The sequence below is a fragment of the Sinohyriopsis cumingii genome, chromosome 9 (genome assembly GCF_028554795.1).
Source record: "Sinohyriopsis cumingii isolate HCF-2022 chromosome 9, ASM2855479v2, whole genome shotgun sequence".
NCBI lineage: Eukaryota > Metazoa > Mollusca > Bivalvia > Unionida > Unionidae > Sinohyriopsis > Sinohyriopsis cumingii.
Window position 1 is genome coordinate 60,136,385 of NC_142969.1, and position 13,235 is coordinate 60,149,619.

At 34.8% G+C, this 13,235-nt stretch overlaps 1 protein-coding gene across 1 annotated transcript in view; it reads right to left on the minus strand.

Annotated features, from left to right (window-relative positions):
* Positions 1-972: 972 nt before the first annotated feature.
* The window catches only part of LOC149791902 (muscarinic acetylcholine receptor gar-2-like), a 290,191-nt gene continuing 277,928 nt past the window's right edge, over positions 973-13,235 (minus strand). Inside the window, exon 3 of the mRNA XM_089970416.1 lies at positions 973-5,605. Coding sequence (XP_089826542.1) covers positions 3,423-5,558 — 2,136 coding nt within the window. The 5' untranslated portion in view covers positions 5,559-5,605 and the 3' untranslated portion in view covers positions 973-3,422. The remainder of the gene's footprint in view (positions 5,606-13,235) is intronic.

Sequence of the window (13,235 nt, forward strand, 5' to 3'; positions counted from 1 at the left end):
GCGGAAGCAAGACTCCAAGGACGATGTAACTTGAATAATTGGACTACCTGACCCGGAAACCCGAAACACAAGAAAATTTCTGGCTTAGGAAATATATTAATAGAATAACTTCATAGAGTTAACAATGTAAAGAAGCTATTCAGAAACAGATTTCCACACAAGCATAATGATGACTTCTGAATTCTAGTTCATGTTTAAATCAAAATTTGGGAAATATATTTTTAAAATGTAAGAATATCACGGAAGCAAATATTCAAATAATTATTCAAGATGCCTGCTTTAAATTTAGCAAAGTGATACCTTTTGAACCCTATTTGAAACTGAAACTAAATTAAAGAATTAAAAATAAATGCCACTTGTTGATTTAAATTTTTTTTTTTTAGGGAGATCTCTAAGGATCCATGCATTAATAAATGCTGGAACTGACAGTACATATACCCACAGAATAACAGGGATTCAGTGCTATATGTACAAGATTGATGTACTTAGCAATCAATATTTTGTATGTTGAACAATAACACACCAGATGGTGCGTTTAAACGTTTACCAAAACAGGTGTTATAGCAATTGTGGCCTACATTATGCCATTCATCATCACTATAAAATTAAAATTCGCGGATTAATTTACCACCAACAAATAATCTGTTGTAAACGGATTAATTAAGCACCATGTCTTTTTTTATGTTTCCATCTTTAAACAATTCAGATAGAATGTATTATATTAATATATAACTTACTTATTCGGTATAAGTCGCGCCCTACTACACTGCGGCAGCTTGTAGTGAACTCTTGGTTTTGCTCACTATTTAAAGCCATTGAAGTAACTTAATTTAACGCACATTATATAGCGGTATAAAGATCTAGTTTGTCGGCAGTTTGTGTCTGCTTATACAAATATAAATAAAGTATTTAGGACATGTTCAGATCCATAAGAAAAAATGTAATCTCTGGGAAGTCATATAAAACAATTACTAACAGGTAATTCGATTTATTGGATAGCTACATATAAGAACTGTTTAAACAAATAATACATTTATACCGTGGTCACAAACGGAACCATAAAAGCATGAACGAAAACAACAACAAAAAATGCAAAACAGCATGGTGCCAAATGTAATACTTATTGTTATGGATATTTTTCAAAGAATGTTTCAAATATCAAATATTAAATATCCAGCCTCTTTAAGATCTCTGTAAGATAACAAACTTGTGCGTGAAATGAGCTGGAAAGACATGATACATATATAAGTGTCACCGATCAAAGTCTCCATATTGATCATCGTTTCACTGAATTCAGATAGTTTTGATCTGCAACCACTTCAAAGCATTTGCTTGACAAACGACATAAATTTCACATCATCCCAAAATATAGCGTTCAAACTCGGCGCCATGTCGACATTTTTCAAAATCATTAACATCACCAAATTTCGATTAAATTTCTAGCAAGATATTGACAAAACGGATTTCTAGTTTGAAGATAATTTACTGCAATGATTGCTCGGGTGATTACGAAAGAAAAAGAAATCTTTGGAGGTGTAAAATAGTGTCACCATTACGGAATAATGTGCCTTAATTGATTCAGTTGTATAATTTATTTTGTTTTTTTTTTCTTCAACGCAGTCAACAATAGATTAGAAAATGTCTATACATAAACCAACACCCTAACAGCTGCCTGCTTGGGTATGTAGAATAGATCCGATGGCCTCTTTGTGTATCAAGATGATATTAATAAATGCAGGAGACGCAATGGTTCAGTGGCGACCGTAAGAGTACAAATCATACCATCGGATCATAAGGGTAGGCTACAACGATATTTTCCTTGTCAAAGCATTTAACTCCAATCGTTCTGGTACGATGAATAGCCTATTTGTGTTGCTTTGCCTTAAAACACGAAACCAAGCTTTCCCCTCTCCCCTCAAAAGACTTAACAAATAGGTATATGACACTATCAATAAGAGCAACGTTGGTATATTTTCGTCAATAGAATATTACAAAAACCTATTCTTTTTCTGTTTCTTGACATCACTTATATATTAACTCTGATCTTATATAGTTTTTAATGTCACGTGTAGGGAGAGGTAATACCTAACACCCAAACCTGACCCAGTTAAAAATGATACATGAAGAACTGTAAAAACTTTGGTCTCGATGTTTGTAATTAATTGATCAGTCTTGATGTACATTTCTTAAAATCGGATATACTTCAACGCTCAAATGTGATGCATATGTAATACAGGCACACGATTCAACTTTGGCGAACATATGTTATTGGCCCGAAAACGGGCAGGCATCGACATCGAACAAAACTCCTTCAGCATCACTTTCTCGTTGCCCGCATAGTGTAACGTTTATTACCGTATGTAGGTTCTTTCTTCTCAATGGTATTCATTCTCACTAATGTATAATCTAGCCATTCATCTAAAACAAATATAGAAAAGTAGCACACCAAAGGCATTGTTTTATGTTTGACATTGCACTGATTATTGTAAACAGTTATTGTTTAAATATAGTTCCTCTTTAAAATCAAAGCTCACATTTCCGATAAATATTTCTTGACAGCTGAGTGAATCATGGAATGGAGTTGTTTAGATCTGGTTACTAAGAAGTGATCCATCATTCGGTTGACATGATCTTTATGCATCGTCCATTCATCAAGTTTGGAACCTTAGTTGGCAGTAACAACCTAACTCTTACAAATGTTGTAAATATATTAAAGGTCCTTTCTTCAAATTATTTCATACACTCATCGATATTAACAAATATAATGACCCGAAATTATATCTAAATTATACTACAGGGAGTGAACAAGCCATTTACTACATCCAATGACACCGTCCTTGTAACGGAGACAACAAGCTTGACATCACGAAAATCGCGCCAATAGCATTTACATGCCTAAATATATAGAAACACATATCACATACTTCAGTCTTTTTACAAAATCTACTGAACAAGCATTACCGCCACTTTTTCACAAGATAGACGATTAGTTCAAGGAAAATAATATCATCCTTGTGTAGTGTATAGCCATGTAAGTATATGTACATTACATATTAATTGCACGTGAAAGCAGGCAATGCTTGTGATCAGGGCAAGCGTAATACATAAGTGTCTTCCTAGTATCCTCATTTGTTGTTCATGAGGAATGAAGTGAATGACAAAGAAAACTTTCATATGTAAAAATGGGTTTTCTTGCGCTGGTCAACAAATGATAATTTTCTTTTCAAAACTGTACGATTCACAACGGCGTGATTTGACATCAATACTAATACTATTTTTTGTCTTGTATGCTTCCATGCTACTTTCTATTCTAGTTGTAATAACATCTATTGTACATAAAGTTTTAAAAAATTAAATAATCAAACAACAAGCCATTATTTTTTTACAGCAACTAAGACCACAGCATAAACTTAAATGTGCATTTATGTTTTATGTAAATCTAGTTTTAGGATGCGCAAGAAAGTCTTTTTAAATTGCATGTTGGCGAAGGCATAACAGAATGGATTAATAGGACTATTAAGATAGCATAACCAGTAGGTAAAATAGTACAATTGTAAATTAATGCAACTCCAGTTATTACACAGTCCTATGATAAATACCATTATATGGTAAGGGGTCCAGCACAGAACGTAAGCCCCCAAAATAATTGAAATAGTACGCAGAGCTTTACGTGCACGATTTTCAGATTTTGATTTGCGTGCCTTGTCCCTGTTTTCATTCTTGGGGCGAAGAGATTTTACTAGTGACTGCAAAGTGTTGTTCGGCACATCTTTGTTATGTTTTTGCTTAGTTTTGGAACTTCGAGAATGATTAGACGATTTGCTGTGCGCGTGACCGTGTTTCATGTCCTTCTCATTGTTTATGGATTGATGATTGCTATTTGGATTGCAGCCAGAAGAACTATGGAATTTAGGTCCATCTCTACTGGGGTCATGAAACTGGATTTCAATTAGTTCAGAGTCGTCTTTATCCAGGTCATCAGAACACGGGACGCTTTCATTAGTGAAACTTCTTTTTCTCCAAACAGGAGATTTATTGTCGTCCGTTGGTGCCAAGAGCTTCTTGTCACCAATGTCGGCTAAAAGTTTTACATTCTCAGCTGAGGTGAGAGATTTCAGGCTGTCTTCATCTATGTACTTAAATCCCATGAGAATGTCATTTTCCAGAAGTGGAGACGAGGGTAGTTCGCTTTGTTCCTCTATCGATTTAGCACGGATTTTAGCCGCGTCTCTGTCTTCGTCGTTTAGTTTGTAGGTCTCTTTTAGTAAGAGATTTTTAGACAGGTTTTCGGTCACCTGATGGTCCTCTGACAGATCTTTGATGGATTTTCCAGAACTTGACATACTGGTACCAGATATTGAAAATGCAAGCCTAGAAACATGACCAAATGAAGATCCTAGCATTCCTTTCAACGTGGGACCCCTTGATATATCCGTTTGTACCGCACTATTTACATATCCAATCTCTACTGATCGCGAATTACCTCCTTTATGTTGGTGATGATTATCTTGACCACTACTTCCATCTTCATCATCGGAAGCAAAAGCTGGACTACTGCTGCGGTCCTCTTCTGAAGGCTTTGAGTAATCAGAGTCACCGTGACGAGAAAAACTGGTTGTCTCAGTTCCCCCTGCCCTAAGATATCGGGCATTGTTATTTTCCGTCCTCTTTTTAGTATTCTTCTTGGGAGCACCGCCACATTTAGAATTTTGTTTCTGATCTGCAGACATTTCCATTGCATGAGACATTTTCTTTTGCTTTACCTCCGATTTGCGTTGCAAAGAAAGAGCAACTCGGTAAATTCCCACGTATAACCCACACATGACTGAAAGAGTTGTCCAGTAATATCCTATTGTTAGCATGAATACAAACAATGGATCGCTCATAAATTGTACCTCACATGCATTTTCCGCTACAGTTCGCTTTCCTACAAAATATTGCCATCCGACAATAGAGGTGAAAAAAACAAAAGTTGGAACCGTCCACGAAAGTGCTATCATTACACGAACCTTTCTTTCAGTTCTCCAATTTCTATATTTTGCAGGAAGTTTCACGCTAAAAAATCTATCTGCGGTGATGAAAAACACAGTGTATTGGGAAGCAAGGCAAACTGTCCAATCCAAGGAAAGCCAAAGGTCGCACACAATTTCTCCAAGTGGCCAATAGCCCAAGAGAAGGTATAAGGTAAAACAAGGCATAGAGAAGGTCCCTATCAACAGATCCGATACAGCAAGAGAAGCTATGAAATAGTTAGTTGGTTGACGTATTGTGCGTTCCAGAAAGAAGCTAAGCAGTACAAGAATGTTGCCGCATACAGTTATGAGACATACGATAGTGGCAAGAGTTGCAAGGGCAACAGTTAGCCACATTGGGTGTGGCAATTCGAATGACGGCTCTAATATAGTTTGATTACTGGAATTGTTACATAGGCTCAGATTATCAAAAACGCCATCGCACCACCAATCTGTGTCGTTGAAATCAACGGAGAAATTTGTCACTTCAATGGTGTTTGTCGACAGTTTCAATGACATTGTAGAAACGAGGTTACTCTCCACCATGACTGATAGCAGACGCCTTTTTAAGCTTCTTTGTCGACGTGGTAGCTCTGTAAAATAAAGAAAACAATATGCAAGACACCCGTAAAAATTTGGTTTTTTTTCGACTTTCGAGGTTTATCTGTAAAGAAAAATGTAAAATAGAATAAAAGACAAAAATTATAAATCAAAAGCTTCAACACTATGACCTTGAACTAAATCACAGAACATGTCTTTTTTAATATTCAACAAAATTAAAACTAAAAAACAGCAATTTACAGTATTGTGAATTGAATCATAAATAATCCGAAAAGTTCTATCACAAGACCAGAAATATAGTTTTCCGAATGATGTTCAGCGATATTCCGGAAAATTCCAATCTTGATATTGGTGGTGCACTAATAGCATGGAGTAAGTGATGATATTCTAACAGTCTAGATGTATCGCAATGACATAATCCTTTAAAAAAAATGATTTAGTTCAAAAGGTATTAATAATTGCTTTGTAACCCCAATGAATAATTCAAATAAATAAATCCTCTAAAATGAAAACTAAACATAATTAAGATGGATATTTCTAAAAGAATGATGTTAAGTTAGAAATGTAAAGTAAATAACATTTATATAAAACGTTAAGATACAATAACTGAACCAGGAAGAGGGTCGTCAAATTTGTAAACAACCTGCTTCTAGAGCATTCAGTTTCAAAACCTAAATGCTGCACTCAACACATGTAAGAATAATTACCTCCAGGTAATAACGATCTTATAATATAATCTAAAATCATAGACAAGACTTAGCTATATAGTATGTTGTTTTAAAAAGACATTAATCCAGAAGGCCCAGTTATTCATTTCATTTTTGGTAAAAGAAAATCACATTTGCAAATGAAATACACATAACATATAATCATAAACAAAAGTCAACACACAAAACAAATTAAATATATCTAACACCTAATTAACTTTGGATTTATGACAATACGTTTCTCCTTGTAATGGATTTTTTTGCATATTTTGTAGATAATCATCAATACTTTTAGCTCGACAAGAATTTGTTTTGTTTGCATTTTCAACAGAATTATTAATAAGTCCCAGTTAATTTGGAGAAAGGGATAGTGGTATGCATGTATTCTTGGGAGATTGTTCCACCATATCATGCAATTAAAATGCACACAGGTAAGAAAAAGCTTGCACATGGATTAAGATGCAAGATGCTTCTGGATCGTTCATTGTTTGTCAAGTAGTAAAGATAGTAAAGACAGATTCGCGAGAATATCAGTACGGAACAACGAAATGGACCGCTCCGGTTGCCTAGTATTTAGAACGTCCGCCTCTGATGCGGGAGATCGTGGGTTCGATCCGCGGCCGAGTAATACCAAAGTCTTACAAAAATGGTACAAACAGCTGACCCGTTTGGCGATCAGCATTAAGAGGTTGGTGTTAGGACTGGCCGGCCTCTTGTCAGGAGAATGTGACTGTGTGGATCATCATGCAACATGTCTGCGACATGATGCCATAGTGGTAGGCATTACTATAAACTAACACACTGCAGGCATCGTAGCGATATGACTGCAAAATTGTTGAAGCTACGTTAAATATCCAAATCACTCACACACACGAAATGTGTTCTTGTTACATGAAGGAACCTTTAACCAATCATAGGTAATAGTACAAGTTGTGTTTATATAATGTAATGCTCCTGGAGAGTGTTGAGCACACTGAGAATTGAGTAGATACCGATTCTTTATGTAAGTGTATGTGATAAAGGCAGGAGACTGATTTCTCAATAATGTGACAGTGAATACTATAAAACCAAGAGACGGTTTCTCAACAATGAGATGTGTATGATATAATGCAAAGAGACGGCTTTCTCAACAATGTGACAGTGAATGTTATAATGTTAAGCGATGATTTGTCAACAATGTGAGTGAATTTTATAAAGCCAAGAGACGGATTTCACAACAATGTGAAGTGTATGCTATAATGTCAAGAGATGATTTCTCAACAATGTGACAGTGAATTTTGTAAAGCCAAGAGACGGATTTCTCAACAATGTCAAGTGTAATGGAATAGAGACGGATTTCTCAAAAATATTAAGTGTATACTATAATGCCAAGAGACGGATATCTCAACAATGTGACAGTGAATGTTATAAAGCCAAGAGACGGATTCTTCAACAATGTGAAGTGTATACTATAACGAATAGATACAAACTTCTCAACAATATGAAGTATATACTATTAGGCCTAGAGACTGATTTCTCAACAATGTGACAGTGTATGCTATAATGCCAAGAAACGGATTTTTCAACAATGTGATAATGTATGCTATAACGCAAAGAGTCGTATTTCTCAACAATATGACTGTTTATGGTATAATGACAAGGGACGGATTTCTCAAAATGTGACAGTGAATGCTATTATCCAAGAGACGGATTTCTCAACAATGTGATACTGTATGCTATAAAGCCAAGAGACGGATATCTCAACAATGTGACAGTGAATGTTATAAAGCCAAGAGACGGATTCCTCAACAATGTGAAGTGTGTGCTATAATGAATAGATACAAACTTCTCAACAATATGAAGTATATACTATTAGGCCTAGAGACTGATTTCTCAACAATGTGACAGTGTATGCTATAACGCAAAGAGTCGTATTTCTCAACAATATGACTGTTTATGGTATAAAGCCAAGAGACGGATTTCTCAACAATGTGACAGTGACTGCTATAATTCAAGAGACGGATTTCTCAACAATGTGACAGTGAATGATATAATGCGAAGAGAAGGAAATCTCAACAAATTGACAAATTATGCTATAATGCCAAGAGACGAATTTCTCAACAATGTGACAGTGTATGTTATAATGCCAAGAGACGGAAATATTAACACTGACAGTGTATGCTATAATGTCTGATTTATCTATAATAAGACGGTAAATGCTCTAGAGCCAAGATAATTTATGACGGTTTTTAGAAAATTGTATTAGAAGATGGTATTAATTTTCATTTTGTAAGGTATTTTTGAGAATTGGGAACAATAGCTAAATATTTAGAAGCGAGGTAAAGGTTTTAAAGATTGTTTTTGAAAATGCATGAGTTCATTGAAGAATGTATAAAGGTGAAGCTAAATAACCATGGAATTTGAGATTGATTGAGATTGAGACTGAGATTGATGGACCTTTATTGAATGATTGAAATCATTAGAGAAAATAGCAGATACACTGAGTGAGAGCAAATCGATGCTGACCATCATGTCGCGATAATAGGAGAATACTCGAAAACGTGTTATAATTGTCAAATTGGCAAAATTATTTAAAGGTCTTATAATGTGTATTTAGAAGTTTGGAAACTTATCTGGACATGTACATTTTACCTATTTTTGTAACAATCTGCATAAAAACAAATGGTATAAAAAGTCGTTCACAACTAACGGGAAATACGACAATAAATGGTGCACAGTGGAAACACAAAAGGTCCCCCAAAACAAAAATAAAAAACGTACATAGACACGGAGGTTCCTAGAAAAAAGAGTCGGGAGTTTACCATCCACAACGCACACCCTATGTCGCTTTTTTTGTCAGTTGTTTCTCGTAGCACGATATTTTAAGGTGCAAATAATCATAATGGACAAGAAATCTCAACGATATACAATCAGTGCAAATAAATTCCTGTTTAGTTCATTTTAATAAGTTTTCGAAGTGTGAGATTGAACCGATCACTGTTCCAAATCCATAAAACGCTTATATTTTCTACTTTCTACACTCATGGTTTCTACACACAAGTGTAGTGTGCATGAGGCCACCCCTCTCTCTGTCTCTCTCTCCACCACGTGAATTTTTTACTTGAGGCACACAATTCAGAACCTTGATTGTTAATCGGACTTTTAGGCGATGTGGGTGGGGTGGGCGCTTGAGAGTGGTGATGGTGGTGGTGGTGGTGTGTGTGCTTTGGCGTATGATTGTCACTTTAAATAATATGTGCGTCGCTCCTTATAAGTAGCTGTCCGCTCGTATTTAAAATGACAGTTATGTGATATATGATCTTTCCACTGAGAATCCACGTTTGAATAGGATTAGCATCACAATAAGTTATATATTGATCAGGAATCACTGGTTACAAATTGCACATTCAGCATTTTATAATGTATGTGTGTGTGACTTAGATTAGCACAGTATTCGTTGTAGTTTTAATACTAATCGGACAGTATACACGAATCACTATGTAACAAAAAATACAAATTATTATTGTTGTTAACAACGATACATTTTCGGTACTAAGTTTAGAAACTAAGAAAGCAAGCACTTTTTGGGAGTATCGTAGTTGAAACATGAGGTTTAAAACTGTTTCGTTCTGGCTCAGCGCTGAGGGTATGTTTTATTGAGAAGGAAAATCGAATCTTGGAATTCTCGAGTGTGAAATTTGTGCCTCAGACAAGTGCAGCATTTATGAAAATTGTACTATATTACACAATTGGTCGGCGTTAAGCAATTTACAGATTCAACTGACTGTTTTCAAATATCAGTTTTCGATTTTTTCACAGTCAAGCTCCACTTGAGTTTGGGGATTAGATCATAAATTAAATAATTGCAAAATATATCGAACTTTCAATTTGTTAAGCGTAGTCTCCTGCGATGGAAACGTAGATTAATGTACCATACTAAATTTGATTGATATTTTTTTTTATATTTTACTCTTTATCCCTTTATGTATACTACATACTACAAATAAAATCTGGCTTACACATCAAGGATATATACATGTAGAAGTAGCACCGCATGCAAGGCCAACAAGATTAGATTCTGACACTCTTTACTGAGAAGCGACAGTATTGCAATTTTAAATATTTGGTTTTACTCAAACTCTTGCCATAGCACGAACAAAACAGGCAGCCAGAAAGTCAACAGCAGGAAGGGCTCCAAGAAAACAGTTTTGAAGTCCCCTTTGATGTTTTTGATGTCTTGAAGTCTGAAGTCTGATGTCGAAAGACAGAAGAACGAAGACTCTCTGATGTATATGCATTAAAATTGACTTATATTTTCATCATTATTGCTTAAGGAAAGATGTATCTTGTCTTTCACACTTTCAGTACAAATTACACAATCACATTTTCGTGTTATACCCTCCACCTCAATACAAGAGGATACACAGATACAAACAAATGTGCAAATACAAGAAATCCCACTTACACCAGCACCCACAACCACCATAACCACAACCCCAACACAAAATACACCACCCAGGAAAGCCAGGAACAAGAAAAGAAAGGCAAACACACCAAAATCCAGCAAGACGAAAAAGACAACACCAACACCATCAGCACCACATCAACTACTGCACCACCAGCAACAAGATACACCCAACATAAAATTAATCAAGGGTCTTCTTCAAGAGTTGGCCTTTAAACCGCAACCATCAATTACCTTGACAATAACAACAACACTGGCAACAATAACAACAACTCCATCACCACCACCACTAGAAACACCAAACATACAACAACAACAACAAACACCATCACAACACAACAAAGACCAAACTACTTCCAATGCCAACCCACCCAAAGGGAAAAGTAGTTTCACTACCCCGCCGACAAGTCCACAGAAATCCACCAAGAAGCAAAATGTACCATAGGCACCACACAAAAAAAATCCGAAAGGGGAAGAACCTCCCCCCAAAACACAACAAAAACAAAACTAATGAACCCTAACAAAATACAAACAAAACAAATGAAAACAACAACAACACTATTAACATAAACTAATAACTTTTCTCTACTGCTATTTTTTAGTATAAAACATAGATAATGAAAACCATTAATCGCTACTAAAAAAATAGAAATGGAGTCCAAAAATCTCCTAAACATTCTGTCCATTAATGTTAATGGACGAAACAATACCAAAGCATATAAACTAATTAACTTAGCACAAAAAAAATTACCATTTAATATGCATTCAAGAATTACATCGCATCTCACCTAAACTGATTAAATATGTAGAAGATAAACTCAATGATATTTTCTTGACTAACTTAAACTACCTGGATACATGCTGTGGTGTTGGAATAGTAATTAATGAACACCTACTTAATACCAAATATAAAACTTCTGACACACCCCTCGAATTAAAGGGTAGACTTTTACACCTCGCTATTAACAATCTACACATGCTTAATGTATATGTCCCAGCTAGAAGAAACAGGAAAATTGCCTTTCATCATAAAGTTACGAGGTATACGCAAACCTACAACACAGAAAATATCCTCGTTATAGGTTACTTCAACACCATAACAGAAGAAATCGATAGAACTAAGGGGATTACCCCACAAGATAAAAACACATCAAAATTATTAAAGAATTCATTACTAATAATAATTTAATTGACTCTTACAGAATAATATACACTGCTAAGAGAGCATACACCTATTCATATGGAAACGAACAGTCAAGAATAGACAAAGCTTATATTAATAAAAGCTTTCAATATAACCTAGTAGATAGTAATCGTACAAGCACAAATTGCGGACCACAAACCAAATGAAATAACACTTAGAAACCAAAAACCAAATAAATGGAGAAATGGATCATGGAAGATGCACAGTTCGATCCTCGACCTACCCAAGTACCAACACAAAATAACTGAACTTTTACGAAATATAGACCATGATTTTTCCTACCATTGCTGGGACGAAATCAAATCTGAAATTGTTAAAATAACCAACAAGTATTCCAAAATGATATCTGAAAACAATAAATTAATAGCAAATGAATGTAAAAAATAAGAACCCTAATACCCCAAATAATCAGAAAGATACTGCAAAAAAAGTTTTGAACCAAATTGACCAATATAAGCTTCAAGGTACAAAAATCAGAGCCGGAAAATATGATACTCTATAGAAAATGGGGAAAAACATCTACAACAAAGAAGAAATCAGGAAAGGCTCTGAAAGGAGTATCATAAACATAATGATAATCGTGATACATTTGAAGGGAAAAAGCAGATATTAGAATATATAAGATCATACTATGAAAAACTCTATACATCACAAAACATAAATGAAGACACAAATTAAAACTATTTCAATAATATTAATTTACCAACAGTTTCACAGGACTCAAAGGAAACTGTGAAGCGAAAATTCAGGATATTGAAATATCTGATGCACTAGATTAACTTTTGAAAAATAAATCTCCAGGTTCCGATGGAATCATAGCAGAATTTTATAAAATAATTCAAACCTCACCTTATACCGCTATTAAAAAACATTTATAACACTGCGTACATCAATAAGGAGATAACTAAAACCATGAAAGAATGAATTATTACACTTATTTTTAAAAATAAAGGCCCTCTTGAAGATCTAACGAATTGGCTCCCAATCTCTTTCTTAAATGTAGATTATAAAATCTTAAGCAAAATACTAACAAATAGAAAACAATAGAAGAGATTATTAACCACACCAAACATGCGGAGGGGAAAGTAGAAACATAGCTAGTAACACTTCATCCATTAAAACAATCACAGAGTTCATGGAAACTAATAAAACGGGGGAAGCGCTCATTCTTTCCAATCAAGAAAAGACTTTCGATAGAATTGAAATCAACTATATAATAAATATATTAAAACAATTCGGTTTTGGCAATGCTTTCATAAACTGGATTACGACCTTATATTTTGATATAACCTCCAAAGTATAAACAA